Here is a 17,868-nt window from a genome sequence, read left to right as displayed (position 1 = left end):
CCCCACCCCACAATTGTCCCCGCCATCTTAAGTACTGGCAGAAACTCTGCCAGTACTAAAATAAAAGCTATATTTGGGCCTTTTTTTTAAAGCATATTTACATATGCTGCTGTGTAGGATCCCCCCTTAGCCCCCAACCTTACTGATCCCCCACCAAACAGCTGCCAGTACCCAGTTTAGTTAAAAAAAGTATGCTGTTTTTTTTAATTGCCCTTTTCTGTAGTGTAGCTTCCCCCCCCCCAGACCAACCCCCCACCCCTTCCAGATCCCTTAGATGCTTAGATGCAATTTGTAAATACATTTTATTTTTACTTTTATCAACTTTGTTTTTCTGCAGTGTAGCGGTTCCCTCCCGCTCCCACCCCGTGCACGCGCCCGCCGCCCCCCCGTGCACACGCGCGCCCATGGGCGCCCCCGTCTGTCCCGCCCCCGATCCTGCCCCCCTCCACTCCACTCGGCCCATCGATGGCGCCCACCCGCCTCCCAGACTGGCTCCCACCCACCAATGATACCTTCCACCGATGTCCGGTGCAGAGAGGGCCACAGAGTGGCTCTCTGCATCGGATGGCCAAGGGGGGTTATTGCAGGATGCCTCGATATCGAGGCATCACTGCAATAACCGGAAAGCAGCTGGAAGCGAGCAGGATCGATTCCAGCTGCTTTCCAGACCGAGGACCGATTAACTGTATTTTTTTGAGGATGTATGGCGTACGTCCTTGGTCGTTAAGGGGTTAATGAAACTTTAACTAAAATATCGCTAACATTCTGGATATGATTTTAAAAAGCGGAGAGTTTACCATCATTTAAAATAATTACTTTCTATTTTGATGAGAGAGCCTGGGGTGTAACATATTCATCTCTGTTAGCTGTTAGGGTATTTCTGTGCAGATGCATGGAGCACACATACACACTTTCTATGCACAGCAAAAGCTATCACTGAAACTACTCATTTTTACTAGAAACACATTTGATAATACATATGTATAGCACAAATTGCATTAAAAACTAAAACACATTAAGATACCTTTGTGCAGAAATTGATTTTTTTTAAAGAGGGGAAGGTTTGGAAATTCCAGAAAATGACAGTTTGTGACATTAATTTCTTAGCACACAGCTGAAGTCTTTACACCAATTTAAATGTATTTTTAGCATTACCAGATGTGAAGAATATTTGTAATCCTGAAGATGGGATATTTACATTGGAAGTTGACAGTTTTTACCCTGAAAACATTACAATTTCATGGAAACTGACTCTGGACTCAACAAAAGAAGAGAATATTACACATAACTCCTCTGTTAAATCTGATATGTATGACAATGGCAGCTTCAGAGCTATAAGCACCTGTGACTTGAGGAAAAATGATTTAATTGAGGGTAAATCATATGGTGTAATAGCCACAGTGGAACATGAGACGCTGGACTCTCCTATTCATAAATCATTTAATATGGAAAGAGGTAACATATATTTTTTTAATTCTCAACAATATTTAGTAAATTCTTGCATTTCTACATAAATACTCTTAATAAAATGGCTTAAATTCAGTGTAAAGTTGTCTCCAGTAAAACAGATTCTGCAGTATAATGAAATGAGATTTTTTTTCCTGTTGTTAATGCAAAAGATTCATGCCTAGATTACAAGTGGAGCGTATAAATGAAAGCATTATGCTGCGCTAACATTGCTAGAGCACAATCCATAGCGTACCCATTTTTACTAACATATTACAAGTGGAAAGTAAAATGTTAGCACTTAAGCAAGAGCCTTAGGCACGCTAACATCTGAGTATTGCGGTCTCAGTAAATCTCTCAGCTAATAGACTTCTATGGGGCAAGCTAAAAAACTCAGCTCTTGCTTTCACTTAAAGTAATGGCAAATCTTAGTGTTTTTATAACACTAAGTTGTATGTATACAATAAATAAAATAGACCTTAATTCATGATGTTTAAGTGATCTTTTTTTTAGAGTTGACATTTCTACCTCTTATCCAATAGCTATGCTAGCCATATGGCACTGTGCCGTATGTTACATTTTTATTGTATAATCACTTAAACATCATGGGGTAGATTTATTAAATGCTGGTAGTACATGATTCGCTGATCAGGATGATTGCAGTCCCCCACCTAAAAGGTAGCGGATAAGTTAAGGAGCAGCAGTCTTACGACCGCTGCTTCTTAACTTCTGTTTCCGGCGAGCCGGAAACTGCGGGCATAGATTATATATATTGCGTGTATACAGTCTAGCATTTCAAAAACGTTAACATTTCCCATCACATTAAACACTAAGGTGAAGGTGCCCTATGGGTTTGCAAAAAAAGAAGAAATAATGTTCTTCACAAAGTCTTAAACAATCTTTTAAATGAATCTATCAAGAGAGAGAAAGTTTTATTGATAAGTGTTGTACCATTGATATGAATGGATATAGTATATGACAAGGTGTTGGACTGGGAAGGACTGATATATATATATATATATATATATATATATATATATATATATATATATATATATATATATATATATATATATATATATATATATATATATATATACATATACAAAACAGGGGAGGGATCAGCACTCTCAGGCCGGACCGGGTACAAATTCTATGACCCTGTAACATGCACAGCCCTGGGTGCAAAACAGCACTCTCAGGAAGCTGCACTGTCACCAGAGTCACAGGCAGTTAACCCCAGGCAGGCCTGGGTGCAAAGCCCAAACAGGGAAAATTACCAAAAAATAATACATTAATATAGCACACAGAGAAAGTCCAGCACTCACTCACAAGCTCTCAACTAACATAAAAAGCAGCAATGGAAGAGTTAGTTACCGCATCTGGCCAAATGGGAAAAGCCCAGGTAGCTCATCAAGGTCTATTCCAAAAACCTGGGTCCCTAAACAGCCACACAATGCAGGCTCACAATCAAACAACTGTAAAAAAATGTAGGGTGCACAGGCTTATGTAATCTCCCCAAACATATACAAAACACAGGAGGGGTCAGCACTCTCAGGCTGGACCTGGTACACATCCTATGACCCTGTAACATGCACAGCCCTGGGTGCAAAACAGCACTCTCAGGAAGCTGCACTGTCACCAGAGTCACAGGCAGTTAACCCCAGACAGGCCTGGGTGCAAGGCCCAAACAGGGAAAATTACAAACAAATAATACATTAATATAGCACACAGAAAAAGTCCAGCACTCACTCACAAGCTCTCAACTAAGATAAAAAGCAGCTCTTCCATTGCTGATTTTTATCTTAGTTGAGAGTTTGTGAGTGAGTGCTGGACTTTCTCTGTATGCTATATTAATATATCATAGGTCTGAGGAAGGGGATACGGTCCCCGAAACGTCACATAATAAAATATTCATTTAAAGGACCAGAGAGTGCTGCCATCTGTTCATTGCTATATATATATATATATATATATATATATATATATATATATATATATATATATATATATATATATATATATATATATATATATATATACAGGGCTAAAAATTTCAGGTTGTAAGCTACTAGCCAGGCCAAAAGGTTACTTGCCACTTCTGATCCTACCCACACTACACCCACTACCTACTCCAACCCCTCTTTGCATATGTTTAGCCATTGTGAAACACATTATTGTGCAGTCAGTTGTAATATTTTTTAATTTATACCTTAAAGGGACAGTCTAGGCCAAAATAAACTTTCATGATTCAGATAGGGCATGTAATTTTAAACAATTTTCCAATTTACTTTAATCACCAATTTTGCTTTGTTCTCTTGGTATTCTTAGTTGAAAGCTTAACCTAGGAGGTTCATATGCTAATTTCTTAGACCTTGAAGGCCACCTCTTTTCAGAATGCATTTTAACAGTTTTTCACCACTAGAGGGTGTTAGTTCACATATTTCATATAGATAACACTGTGTTTGTGCACGTGAAGTTATCTGGGAGCAGGCACTGATTGGCTAAACTGCAAGTCTGTCAAAAGAACTGAAATAAAGGGGCAGTTTGCAGAGGCTAAGATACAAGATAATCACAGAGGTTAAAAGTATATTAATATAACTGCGTTGGTTATGCAAAACTGGGGAATGGGTAATAAAGGGATTATCTATCTTTCTTCTGTTAAGTGTGATCAGTCCACGGGTCATCATTACTTCTGGGATATTACTCCTCCCCAACAGGAAGTGCAAGAGGATTCACCCAGCAGAGCTGCATATAGCTCCTCCCCTCTACGTCACTCCCAGTCATTCTCTTGCACCCAACGACTAGATAGGATGTGTGAGAGGACTATGGTGATTATACTTAGTTTTATATCTTCAATCAAAAGTTTGTTATTTTAAAATAGCACCGGAGTGTGTTATTATCTCTCTGGCAGAGTTTGAAGAAGAATCTACCAGAGTTTTTGTTATGATTTTAGCCGGAGTAGTTTAGATCATATTGCTGTTTCTCGGCCATCTGAGGAGAGGTAAACTTCAGATCAGGGGACAGCGGGCAGATGAATCTGCATAGAGGTATGTAGCAGTTTTTATTTTCTGACAATGGAATTGATGAGAAAATCCTGCCATACCGATATAATGTCATGTATGTATACTTTACACTTCAGTATTCTGGGGAATGGTACTTCACTAGAATTACACTGTAAGAAATACATAAAGCTGTTTAATAACTAGAGATTATGTTTAACGTTTTTGCTGGAATGTAAAATCGTTTTCATTTGCTGAGGTACTGAGTGAATAAATGTTTGGGCACTATTTTTCCACTTGGCAGTTACTTAATCTGTTTTCTGACAGTTTCTGTTCTCCCTCACTGCTGTGTGTGAGGGGGAGGGGCCGTTTTTTGGCGCTTTTACTACGCATCAAATATTTCAGTCAGCAACTCATTGTATTCCCTGCATGATCCGGTTCATCTCTACAGAGCTCAGGGGTCTTCAAAACTTATTTTGAGGGAGGTAATTTCTCTCAGCAGAGCTGTGAGAATTATAGTTTGACTGAGATAAAAAACGTTTATTCTGTAATTTGTTTCTGCTTTCAGAATTTGTTATCTTTGCTAATGGGATTTAACCTTTGCTAAAGTTGTGTTGTTTACAAGGATTGAGGCTATAACTGTTTCAATTTATTAATTTTTCAACTGTCATAGATATTCTGTGCTTCTTAAAGGCACAGTACGTTTTAATATTATTCTAATTGAATTGTATTTCCAAGTTGCAAGTTTATTTGCTAGTGTGTTAAACATGTCTGATTCAGAGGATGATACCTGTGTCATTTGTTGCAATGCCAAAGTGGAGCCCAATAGAAATTTATGTACTAACTGTATTGATGCTACTTTAAATAAAAGTCAATCTGTACAAATTGAACAAATTTCACCAAACAACGAGGGGAGAGTTATGCCGACTAACTCGCCTCACGTGTCAGTACCTACATCTCCCGCTCAGAGGGAGGTGCGTGATATTGTAGCGCCGAGTACATCTGGGCGGCCATTACAAATCACATTACAGGATATGGCTACTGTTATGACTGAGGTTTTGGCTAAATTACCAGAACTAAGAGGTAAGCGTGATCACTCTGGGGTGAGAACAGAGTGCGCTGATAATATTAGGGCCATGTCAGACACTGCGTCACAGGTGGCAGAACATGAGGACGGAGAACTTCATTCTGTGGGTGACGGTTCTGATCCAAATAGACTGGATTCAGATATTTCAAATTTTAAATTTAAACTGGAAAACCTCCGTGTATTACTAGGGGAGGTGTTAGCGGCTCTGAATGATTGTAACACAGTTGCAATACCAGAGAAAATGTGTAGGTTGGATAAATATTTTGCGGTACCGACGAGTACTGAGGTTTTTCCTATACCTAAGAGACTTACTGAAATTGTTACTAAGGAGTGGGATAGACCCGGTGTGCCGTTCTCACCCCCTCCGATATTTAGAAAAATGTTTCCAATAGACGCCACCACAAGGGACTTATGGCAAACGGTCCCTAAGGTGGAGGGAGCAGTTTCTACCTTAGCTAAGCGTACCACTATCCCGGTGGAGGATAGCTGTGCTTTTTCAGATCCAATGGATAAAAAGTTAGAGGGTTACCTTAAAGGGACGCTGTACCCAAAAAAATTATTTCGTGATTCAGATTGAGCATGAAATTTTAAGCAACTTTCTAATTTACTCCTATTATCAAATTTTCTTCATTCTCTTGGTATCTTTATTTGAAATGCAAGAATGTAAGTTTAGATGCCGGCCCATTTTTGGTGAACAACCTGGGTTGTCCTTGCTGATTGGTGGATAAATTCATCCACCAATAAAAAACTGCTGTCCAGAGTACTGAAGCCAAAAAAAAGCTTAGATGCCTTCTTTTTCAAATAATGATAGCAAGAGAATGAAGAAAAATTGATCATAGGAGTAAATTAGAAAGTTGCTTAAAATTGCATGCTCTTTCTGAATTACAAAAGAAAAATTTTGGGTACAGTGTCCCTTTAAGAAAATGTTTGTTCAACAAGGTTTTATATTGCAACCCCTTGCATGCATTGCGCCGATCACGGCTGCAGCGGCATTCTGGATTGAGTCTCTGGAAGAGAACATTGGTTCAGCTACTCTGGACGACATTACGGACAGGCTTAGAGTCCTTAAACTAGCTAATTCATTCATTTCGGAGGCCGTAGTACATCTTACTAAACTTACGGCGAAGAATTCAGGATTCGCCATTCAGGCACGCAGGGCGCTGTGGCTAAAATCCTGGTCAGCTGATGTTACTTCTAAGTCTAAATTGCTTAATATACCTTTCAAAGGGCAGACCTTATTCGGGCCCGGGTTGAAAGAGATTATCGCTGACATTACAGGAGGTAAAGGCCATGCCCTGCCTCAGGACAAAGCCAAAGCCAAGACTAGACAGTCTAATTTTCGTTCCTTTCGTAATTTCAAAGCAGGAGCAGCATCAACTTCCTCTGCACCAAAACAGGAAGGAGCTGTTCCTCGCTACAGACAAGGCTGGAAACCTAACCAGTCCTGGAACAAGGGCAAGCAGACTAGGAAACCTGCTGCTGCCCCTAAAACAGCATGAATTGAGGGCCCCCGATCCGGGATCGGATCTAGTGGGGGGCAGACTTTCTCTCTTCGCCCAGGCTTGGGCAAGAGATGTTCAGGATCCCTGGGCGCTAGAGATAATATCTCAGGGATACCTTCTGGACTTCAAATACTCTCCTCCAAGAGAGAGATTTCATCTGTCAAGATTGTCAACAATCCAGACAAAGAAAGAGGCGTTTCTACGCTGCGTACAAGAGCTCTTGTTAATGGGAGTAATCCATCCAGTTCCACGATCGGAACAGGGACAGGGGTTTTACTCAAATCTGTTTGTGGTTCCCAAAAAAGAGGGAACTTTCAGACCAATCCTGGACTTAAAGATCCTAAACAAATTCCTAAGAGTCCCATCGTTCAAGATGGAGACTATTCGGACAATTTTACCTATGATCCAAGAGGGTCAGTACATGACCACTGTAGATTTAAAAGATGCTTACCTTCACATACCGATTCACAAAGATCATTATCGGTACCTAAGGTTTGCCTTCCTAGACAGGCATTACCAGTTTGTGGCTCTTCCATTCGGATTGGCTACAGCTCCAAGAATCTTCACAAAGGTTCTGGGTGCTCTTCTGGCGGTACTAAGACCGCGGGGAATCTCGGTAGCTCCATACCTAGACGACATTCTGATACAAGCTTCAAGCTTTCAAACTGCCAAGTCTCATACAGAGTTAGTGCTGGCATTTCTAAGGTCACATGGATGGAAGGTGAACGAAAAGAAAAGTTCACTCGTTCCACTCACAAGAGTTCCCTTCCTGGGGACTCTTATAGATTCTGTAGAAATGAAGATTTACCTGACAGAGGACAGGCTAACAAGACTTCAAAGTGCTTGCCGCACCCTTCATTCCATTCAACACCCGTCAGTGGCTCAATGCATGGAGGTAATCGGCTTAATGGTAGCGGCAATGGTCATAGTACCCTTTGCACGCTTACACCTCAGACCACTGCAACTGTGCATGCTAAGTCAGTGGAATGGGGATTACTCAGACTTATCCCCTTCTCTGAATCTGGATCAAGAGACCAGAAATTCTCTTCTATGGTGGCTTTCTCGGCCACATCTGTCCAGAGGGATGCCATTCAGCAGACCAGACTGGACAATTGTAACAACAGACGCCAGCCTTCTAGGTTGGGGTGCCGTCTGGAATTCCCTGAAGGCTCAGGGACAATGGAGTCAGGAGGAGAGTCTCCTGCCAATAAACATTCTGGAATTGAGAGCAGTTCTCAATGCCCTCCTGGCTTGGCCCCAGTTGACAACTCGGGGGTTCATCAGGTTTCAGTCGGACAACATCACGACTGTAGCTTACATCAACCATCAGGGAGGGACAAGAAGCTCCCTAGCTATGATGGAAGTATCAAAGATAATTCGCTGGGCAGAGTCTCACTCTTGCCACCTGTCAGCAATCCACATCCCGGGAGTGGAGAACTGGGAGGCGGATTTCTTAAGTCGTCAGACTTTTCATCCGGGGGAGTGGGAACTTCATCCGGAGGTCTTTGCCCAAATACTTCGACGTTGGGGCAAACCAGAGATAGATCTCATGGCGTCTCGACAGAACGCCAAGCTTCCTCGTTACGGGTCCAGATCCAGGGATCCAGGAGCAGTCCTGATAGATGCTCTGACAGCACCTTGGGACTTCAGGATGGCTTACGTGTTTCCACCCTTCCCGTTGCTTCCTCGATTGATTGCCAGAATCAAACAAGAGAGAGCATCAGTGATTCTAATAGCACCTGCGTGGCCACGCAGGACTTGGTATGCAGACCTGGTGGACATGTCATCCTGTCCACCTTGGTCTCTACCTCTGAAACAGGACCTTCTGATACAGGGTCCCTTCAAACATCAAAATCTAACTTCTCTGAAGCTGACTGCTTGGAAATTGAACGCTTGATTTTATCAAGACGTGGTTTTTCTGAGTCAGTTATTGATACCTTAATACAGGCTAGGAAACCTGTTACCAGAAAGATTTACCATAAGATATGGCGTAAATACCTATATTGGTGTGAATCCAAAGGTTACTCTTGGAGTAAGGTTAGGATTCCTAGGATATTGTCTTTTCTACAAGAAGGTTTAGAAAAGGGTTTATCTGCTAGTTCATTAAAGGGACAGATCTCAGCTCTGTCCATTCTGTTACACAAACGTCTGTCAGAAGTTCCTGACGTCCAGGCTTTTTGTCAGGCTTTGGCCAGGATTAAGCCTGTGTTTAAAACTGTTGCTCCACCATGGAGTTTAAACCTTGTTCTTAATGTTTTACAGGGCGTTCCGTTTGAACCCCTTCATTCCATTGATATAAAGTTGTTATCTTGGAAAGTTCTATTTTTAATGGCTATTTCCTCGGCTCGAAGAGTCTCTGAATTATCAGCCTTACATTGTGATTCTCCTTATTTGATTTTTCATTCGGATAAGGTAGTCCTGCGTACTAAACCTGGGTTCTTACCTAAGGTAGTTACTAACAGGAATATCAATCAAGAGATTGTTGTTCCTTCTTTATGCCCAAATCCTTCTTCAAAGAAGGAACGTCTACTGCACAACCTGGATGTAGTCTGTGCTCTAAAATTTTACTTACAGGCAACTAAGGAATTTCGACAAACGTCTTCTCTGTTTGTCATTTACTCTGGGCAGAGGAGAGGTCAAAAAGCTTCCGCTACCTCTCTTTCTTTTTGGCTTCGTAGCATAATTCGTTTAGCTTATGAGACTGCTGGACAGCAGCCCCCTGAAAGAATTACAGCTCATTCTACTAGAGCTGTGGCTTCCACTTGGGCCTTCAAGAATGAGGCCTCTGTTGAACAGATTTGCAAGGCTGCAACTTGGTCTTCGCTTCATACTTTTTCCAAATTTTACAAATTTGACACTTTTGCTTCCTCGGAGGCTATTTTTGGGAGAAAGGTTCTTCAGGCAGTGGTTCCTTCTGTATAAAGAGCCTGCCTATCCCTCCCGTCATCCGTGTACTTTTGCTTTGGTATTGGTATCCCAGAAGTAATGATGACCCGTGGACTGATCACACTTAACAGAAGAAAACATAATTTATGCTTACCTGATAAATTCCTTTCTTCTGTAGTGTGATCAGTCCACGGCCCGCCCTGTTTTTAAGGCAGGTAAATATTTTTTAATTTATACTCCAGTCACCACTTCACCCTTGGCTTTTCCTTTCTCGTTGGTCCTTGGTCGAATGACTGGGAGTGACGTAGAGGGGAGGAGCTATATGCAGCTCTGCTGGGTGAATCCTCTTGCACTTCCTGTTGGGGAGGAGTAATATCCCAGAAGTAATGATGACCCGTGGACTGATCACACTACAGAAGAAAGGAATTTATCAGGTAAGCATAAATTATGTTTTTAAGACAATAACAATTCTGGTGTAGACTGTACCTTTAACAAATTAAATAATGCTACATATAGTAATAGATTAAAAATAAGTGCATAGTAGTTAGCAACATTAACTTGGTGGTTCTGGGTAAGACAACAGCTAGTTAGAAATAGGAAGTTGTTGAAGTGAGAGAGTGCTGACAGTCATGGAAAGTCATAGCAGACCTGGAGATTTTCTTGTAAGAATTATCTTTCCCTTCTCTCTCTCTTAAATATCTTTCTCCCCTCCCTCCTCTTCAATCTTTCTTTTTACCCTCTTTTTACCCTCCCCTTTCTCTCTCTCAGGCCATATCTTCTCTTTTCTCTTTTTTTCCTTCTCTCGTATCTTTTTCCTCTCTTTTTTTCCCTCCAATCTCTCGTAAAGCTATCTTCTTGTTCTCCAATTTCACTTTTCCTCTCCAATCTCTCTCTCTCTGCCCCTGTTTACCCTCTCAGAAGTAATAGTCTAAGCACTAATGGTGGTCCTACCTGAGCTAGAGGAATAATATATCCTTGCCCTTTCTAGGATATATAATAATATTCCTTCAGATAATCATTTTAGCAGATAGCCCAAAATGTGTGTTTGTCAATGCTGCAATAGGAGTGTACATTTTGCAAATGTGCTAACTTTTCTACTTACAACACCATTCACACACTAACTTTCACTTGCCACCTTTAAATTTCCACTCGCCAATGGCTAGTGAAGAGTGGAATTTTTGAGCCGCCCTGTGTATATATATATATCTATATCTCTACTGTGCAGCTGGAGAAAAAAGCAGGCGACTCAGGATGCTTCACAAAAAAGCCATTTAATCCATATGTGAAAGCAACAAGGGCCTTAACCCATAATGTTTCGGTTCAGCTTTGAACCCTTTTTAAATGGAGCCCATCAGTGACATACCCCAGTCCCAACTAAACCCCCCTTATATACCCTAAGTGATTACAAAATGACCTAAGTGAATAATAGAACTGGAAAAGCGCCAAACCGCCAGCCAGCGTCCTCTCCATACACGCTACCGGAACTCCGTGTGCAACCGCACAGCGTGATGATGTCATCCGCCACCACCACTGGAGTAACAGACAGGGTGGAGGTTGTCATGACAACCAATAACAACAAAGTGTAGCAATAAGATGCTGGCAAGGCAGAGCGGCTATCAGATGATAGAAAAATTGTATTTAAAGTTAAAAACATTAATTGTTATAATGGATGTATAAAACATTATAACCTAATAAAAGTAAAACATGTTTCTAAACACAAGTGAACTACCCTATTCCAAATGAATAGATTCTAAACTAGAGGGGATTAATAGTGCACAAAACATTAGTAGTCTTTTACATTGTCATAAGGGGACATGTAGATTTAAGTTTAACACTAGCCCCATAAGTCCCATCTATACTCGTGGTATCAAGGGAATACTACAAATAAAGCACACTCCACCTCTAAAATAAAATCCATGCCTAAGGAGTAGGGAGAAATTTTTAGGTCAGTTGGAGGGGATTCCCACAGGTATGATCATTTATACCAGCAGCCAAAGTCAATCATTGTATTTAGGCCCTTTGGTGTGACAGTGTCCAGATCAAAGATCCATTTGGCCTCAAGGCGCAATAGGGCCAGTGCCCTATCACCCCCACGTCTCAGTCGAGGAACATGGTTAAGGAGAATTACTCTTAGCATTGATACTGAATGCCCAGCTTGCATGAAATGTCTTGCGACCGGTTGATCAGAGCTGCCCTTGTTAATAGCCTGACGTATGGCTGATTTATGGTTTGCCAGGCGTTCTCTAAAGGTGGTCACCATTTTACCAATGTAGTATAGGGAACATGGACAGATGATCGCATAAACTACAAATTCAGATGTGCACGTTAATCTGCTTTATTTAAAAATTTTTGTTGGTATGTGGATGATGAAAACTGCTGCAAGTCATCATGTTGTTACAGGTGACACAATTGCCACATCTATAGCAGCCCTGTTTGGCCTTAGGTAGCCAGGATTGCCGTTCATAGCAATGCACTGGATCATTTAGAACTTATGGGGCTAGTGTTAAACTTAAATCTACATGTCCCCTTATGAGTATGTAAAAGACTACTAATGCTTTGTGCACTATTAATCTCCTCTAGTTTAGAATCTATTCATTTGGAATAGGGTAGTTCACTTGTGTTTAGAACAGAGCTTTCCAAACTTTTCATCTTGGTGACACACTTTTTAGACCTACATCATTTTGTGACACATTAAATCAGTTATACTAGCAAAAAGGAGGTTAAACTAACTTGTTTTAAGAGATACAGACACATACATAAATTATATAATAATAAAATGTATTTAGTATGTATGTGCAAGAATTAAAAAAAAGTTTAATAACACCAATAGCTACTACTATTTTAATGGGATGTATGAGGTTGATGGGATGAACACAGTTTCGGAATATTTGGTGGAATATTAGATAAAGACACTCACATTTCATCATCAAGCATTTTCAAGCTACCACTTCCTATCCATATATGAAGAGCAGGAGCAGCAATGCACTACTGGTAGTTAGCTGCAAAAAAAACCCCACTGACTTCAGCTCAGCGTTTAAGCTGCCACCCTCAGAGCTCGGTGAGTCCGATTGACTACTGCCCACGCTGCAAACACACTGCTGTCCCACTCACTGACTACTCATGCAGTCACAAGCCAATTAAGGAGACTACATGTGCAGTCAGGAGCCAGTGTGCCGCCAAAGCCGCCAATTGGAATAGTTTCAGTTCCCAATGAGCTGCGCCAATAGGTTAAGATGATCTTTAACCCCCTAGGTATCAATCACGTGTCAACCATGTGATATGCGTAGCAGGCAGGCAGAAAGTCAGAAACCCCCCCCAAAAAATTAAAAAATTAAACTTAAAAAAATTTGTGCTGAAGCAGGGACACACCTACACACTGCTGTCGACACACTAATGTGTCACAACACACAGTTTGGAAAGCACTGGTTTAGAAACATGTTTTACTTTTATTAGGTTATAATGTTTTATACATCCATTATAACAATTAATGTTTTTAACTTTAAATACAATTTTTCTATCAGCTGATCCCTGCTCTGCCTTGCCAGCGTCTTATCACTACACTTTGTTTTTATTGATTGTCATGACAACCTTCACCCTGTCTATTACTCCGGTGGCGGTGGTGGATGACATCATCATGCTGTGCGGTTGCACACAGAGTTCCGGTAGCGTGTATGGAGAGGACGCTGGCTGGCGGTTTGGCGCTTTTTCAGTTCTATTATTCACTTAGGTAATTTTGTTATCACTTAGGTTATATAAGGGGGGTTTGGTTGGGACCGGGGTATGTCACTGATGGGCTCCATTTAAAAAGGTTCAAAGCTTGTTGTTAAGGCCCTTGTTGTTTTCACATATGGATTAAATGGCTTTTTTGTGAAGCATCCTGAGTTGCCTGCTTATTTCTCCAGCTGCACAGTATATCTTTGGCCAAGTTTGTTCTTCAGGAATTGTGTGTGTGTATATATATATAACACACAGAGAAAGTCCAGCACTCACTTGCAAGCACTATCAATCAAACAAACTGGGAACAAGTCAAGGGTTCCCAGACTTATGTAATCACCCTGGACATATACATATACAAAACACGGAAGGTGACTGCCCTCTCAGGTAGATTTATTAAATGTCGGACGGACATCGCTAAATGCCAACAGCATACGCTGTCGGCATTTAATATTGCATAAGCATTTGTAGTAATGCCCCCCAGCACGCTTGCAAGAGGTGTCAATCATCTCGATTGTATCTGATCAGGATGATTGCAGTCCCCCACCATAGAGGTGGCGGATGAGTTAAGGAGACCGCTGCTTATTAACTTAAGTTTCCGGCGATCCGGAAACTTCGGGGGTAGATTGCAGCATCTGCTGCTTGATAAATCTACCTCTCAAACTAGTTCCTAAAAAAAAGAACACAGTGAAAGTTAAAAAACACATATATTATATAACATACTCTAAATACATAATATATACTTTACAGTGTAATTCATGCATATAACATACTATTTACACATATACATTATATAACCACAATCTCCCAGCTCATGTAGGTGTACTATTCGTGTGCTAGTTTCACTATTATATTGTAACAAAAGAAGTTGCATTTTGGTTCACACATGTAAAATGTATTGTCATTCAATATTGTGTAAAGGGATTATTAACATTAAGGGGCCGATTTATCAAGCTCCATTCTGAGCTTGAAGCCCTGTGTTTCTGGCGAGCCATCAGGCTCGCTATAAACACAAGTTATGAAGCAGTGGTCTAAAGACCGCTAACCTGTCCGCCTGCTCTGAGGAGGCGGACAGACATTGCCAGAAATCAACCCGATCCAATACGATCGGGTTGTTTGACACCCCCTGCTAGTAGCCGATTGGCCACGAAACTGCAGGGGGAGGCATTGCACCAGCAGTTGTCGGCATTTATCGATCTGCAGCGGACATTATCCGCAATATTAATATTTTAATAAATAGGCCCCTGAACCTTCATTGTAGAGGGTGATGCTGCTTTTAACCAGTGGCAGAGAAATATTGCCTCCCACAGTAAAGTCTTGTAAAATACCTCTTGGTGACTATAGTGACAATCCTTTTAACATAGGACTCAATACTTTACTTATGTGTTTAACCCCTACATGGTAAACTTGGTAAGGGTGTATTTTTTTACATTTGAATGTTGTTTTACATTTTAACCATTTTAGCCACTACTGGTTCTTCTCTGTTGTACATTCAAATGTAGCCTGTGGATAGAATAATAAAATAAATGAAAGTTACATCTCGTGTAAACACTGTAAATGTTCTTGCTTAACACTGTTCATACATTTAAAATATATTTCTGTATATTACTAACTGACTTCTTTTGGTCTTTAGCAATGACTTTACCTTCTCCAGTTGACCAAAAACAGAACCAAGAATGTACCACCCCAACCATGCAAGACAATGTGAATCTTTCAATCCAACTAACAGGTATGTAGTATCGGTAGGTACGACAGTGCTGATATATTTACATATATTAATTATATTATTGTAAGTTGTCATATTTTAAGTTTACATGTGACCCTAACTATCAACTCTAATCCCAACCTGCAACCTAATACTAAACCTCTTATTCTGTCTATAACTCTGTTCCCAGTGCTGGTAATAATTACATTTTATTTACTATTTGATTGACATTAATTGCAAATATTTGTTTCTTTGTCAAACGAGCCCTCATATGAAGAACCAGCATTAATTTAGTCATTTGCATGTATCATTCTCATTATGCTATCCCCTGCAAGCTATTGGCTTGATCCTATTGAAGCCTCTATATGGAACTGTTATGAGAAATGTTTATAACTGAAACTTTTTCATAGCAGCAACTTTTTATTGACTGTTTCATACTCACACTGTTATAGAATAATACTGGTACACAATGACTGGTGCTATAATCAGTTATCAGGGAATCTCTGACCTTAGTCACTATAATAACTTTATTACCTACACACCAGTGTTATAGCTCATTACACTTAACACTTATCAACCTACTGCATTTTCTCCAACATAGGTGTGTCCGGTCCACGGCGTCATCCTTACTTGTGGGATATTCTCTTCCCCAACAGGAAATGGCAAAGAGCCCAGCAAAGCTGGTCACATGATCCCCCCTAGGCTCCGCCTTCCCCAGTCATTCTCTTTGCCGTTGTACAGGCAACATCTCCACGGAGATGGCTTAGAGTTTTTACTTAGCAGCTACTAAGGATTTCAGACAAACATCTTCTTTGTTTGTTGTTTATTCTGGTAAAAGGAGAGGTCAAAAAGCAACTTCTACCTCTCTCTCTTTCTGGCTTAAAAGCATTATCCGATTGGCTTATGAGACTGCCGGACGGCAGCCTCCTGAAAGAATCACAGCTCACTCCACTAGGGCTGTGGCTTCCACTTGGGCCTTCAAGAACGAGGCTTCTGTTGATCAGATATGTAAGGCAGCGACTTGGTCTTCACTGCACACTTTTGCCAAATTCTACAAATTTGATACTTTTGCTTCTTCTGAGGCTATTTTTGGGAGAAAGGTTTTGCAAACCGTGGTGCCTTCCATCTAGGCGACCTGATTTGTTCCCTCCCATCATCCGTGTCCTAAAGCTTTGGTATTGGTTCCCACAAGTAAGGATGACGCCGTGGACCGGACACACCTATGTTGGAGAAAACAGAATTTATGCTTACCTGATAAATTACTTTCTCCAACGGTGTGTCCGGTCCACGGCCCGCCCTGGTTTTTGATCAGGTCTGTTGAATTATTTTCTCTAACTACAGTCACCACGGTATCATATGATTTCTCCTATGCATATTCCTCCTTTACGTCGGTCGAATGACTGGGGAAGGCGGAGCCTAGGGGGGATCATGTGACCAGCTTTGCTGGGCTCTTTGCCATTTCCTGTTGGGGAAGAGAATATCCCACAAGTAAGGATGACGCCGTGGACCGGACACACCGTTGGAGAAAGTAATTTATCAGGTAAGCATAAATTCTGTTTTTACTCACAACTGTCACTCATTAAAGGGACACTCAAGTCCAAAAAAAACTTTCATTTTTCAAATAGGGCATGTAATTTTAAACAACTTTCCAATTTACTTTTATCAACAATTTTGCTTTGTTCTCTTGGTATTCTAGTTGAAAGCAAATGTAGGAAGGCACATATGATAATTTCTAAGCCCTTGAAGGCCGCCTCTATTTTATTTAGTTTTCTCCAACATTGGTGTGTCCGGTCCACGGTGTCATCCATTACTTGTGGGATATTCTCCTCCCCCACAGGGAAAGGCAAGGAGAGCACACAGCAAGAGCTGTCCATATAGTCCCTCCCAGGCTCCGCCCCCCCAGTCATTCTCCTTGCCGCTCTGAACAAGTAGCATCTCCTCGGGGATGGTGAGGAGTTTGTGGTGTTTAGTTGTAGTTTTTTATTCTTCTATCAAGAGTTTGTTATTTTAAAATAGTGCTGGTATGTACTATTTACTCTGAAACAGAAAGAGATGAAGATTTCTGTTTGTGAGAGGATTATGATTTTAGCAGCAGTTACTAAAATCGTTTGCTGTTTCCACATAGGACTGTTGAGATGAGATAACTTCAGTTGGGGGGAACAGTTTGCAGACTTTTCTGCTCAAGGTATGACTAGCCATATTTCTAACAAGACTGTGTAATGCTGGAAGGCTGTCATTTCCCCTCATGGGGATCGGTAAGCCATTTTCTTAGTTTCAAACAGAATAAAGGGCTTATTATGGGCTATAAACTGGTAGACACTTTTAGGGGGTAAATCGATTGCTTTATTTAAGTATTATATGCAGTTTGAAGTTGTATTTCACACTTTTATAACATTGGGGAACGTTTTTAGCACCAGGAACTTGTTAAGACACCTTCCCAGTCAGGAAGGGCCTTTCTCTGTAGTAGGCAGAGCCTCATTTTCGCGCCATTACTGTGCAGTTAATTTTGAGTTCAGTACATGCAGC

The 17,868-nt window shown here is 40.9% G+C and overlaps 1 protein-coding gene across 1 annotated transcript in view; it reads left to right on the top strand.

Moving 5' to 3' along the window:
• Window positions 1-1,149: 1,149 nt before the first annotated feature.
• The window catches only part of LOC128644154 (uncharacterized), a gene marked incomplete at its 5' end in the record, with an annotated part of 29,798 nt that continues 13,079 nt past the window's right edge, over window positions 1,150-17,868 (top strand). The window contains 2 exons of the mRNA XM_053696859.1: window positions 1,150-1,455; window positions 15,271-15,366. Coding sequence (XP_053552834.1) covers window positions 1,150-1,455; window positions 15,271-15,366 — 402 coding nt within the window. The remainder of the gene's footprint in view (window positions 1,456-15,270; window positions 15,367-17,868) is intronic.

Source organism: Bombina bombina, unplaced genomic scaffold, assembly GCF_027579735.1.
Source record: "Bombina bombina isolate aBomBom1 unplaced genomic scaffold, aBomBom1.pri scaffold_1706, whole genome shotgun sequence".
NCBI lineage: Eukaryota > Metazoa > Chordata > Amphibia > Anura > Bombinatoridae > Bombina > Bombina bombina.
Note: the sequence above shows the minus strand (reverse complement) of the source record. Positions and strands in the feature narration are given on the sequence as shown.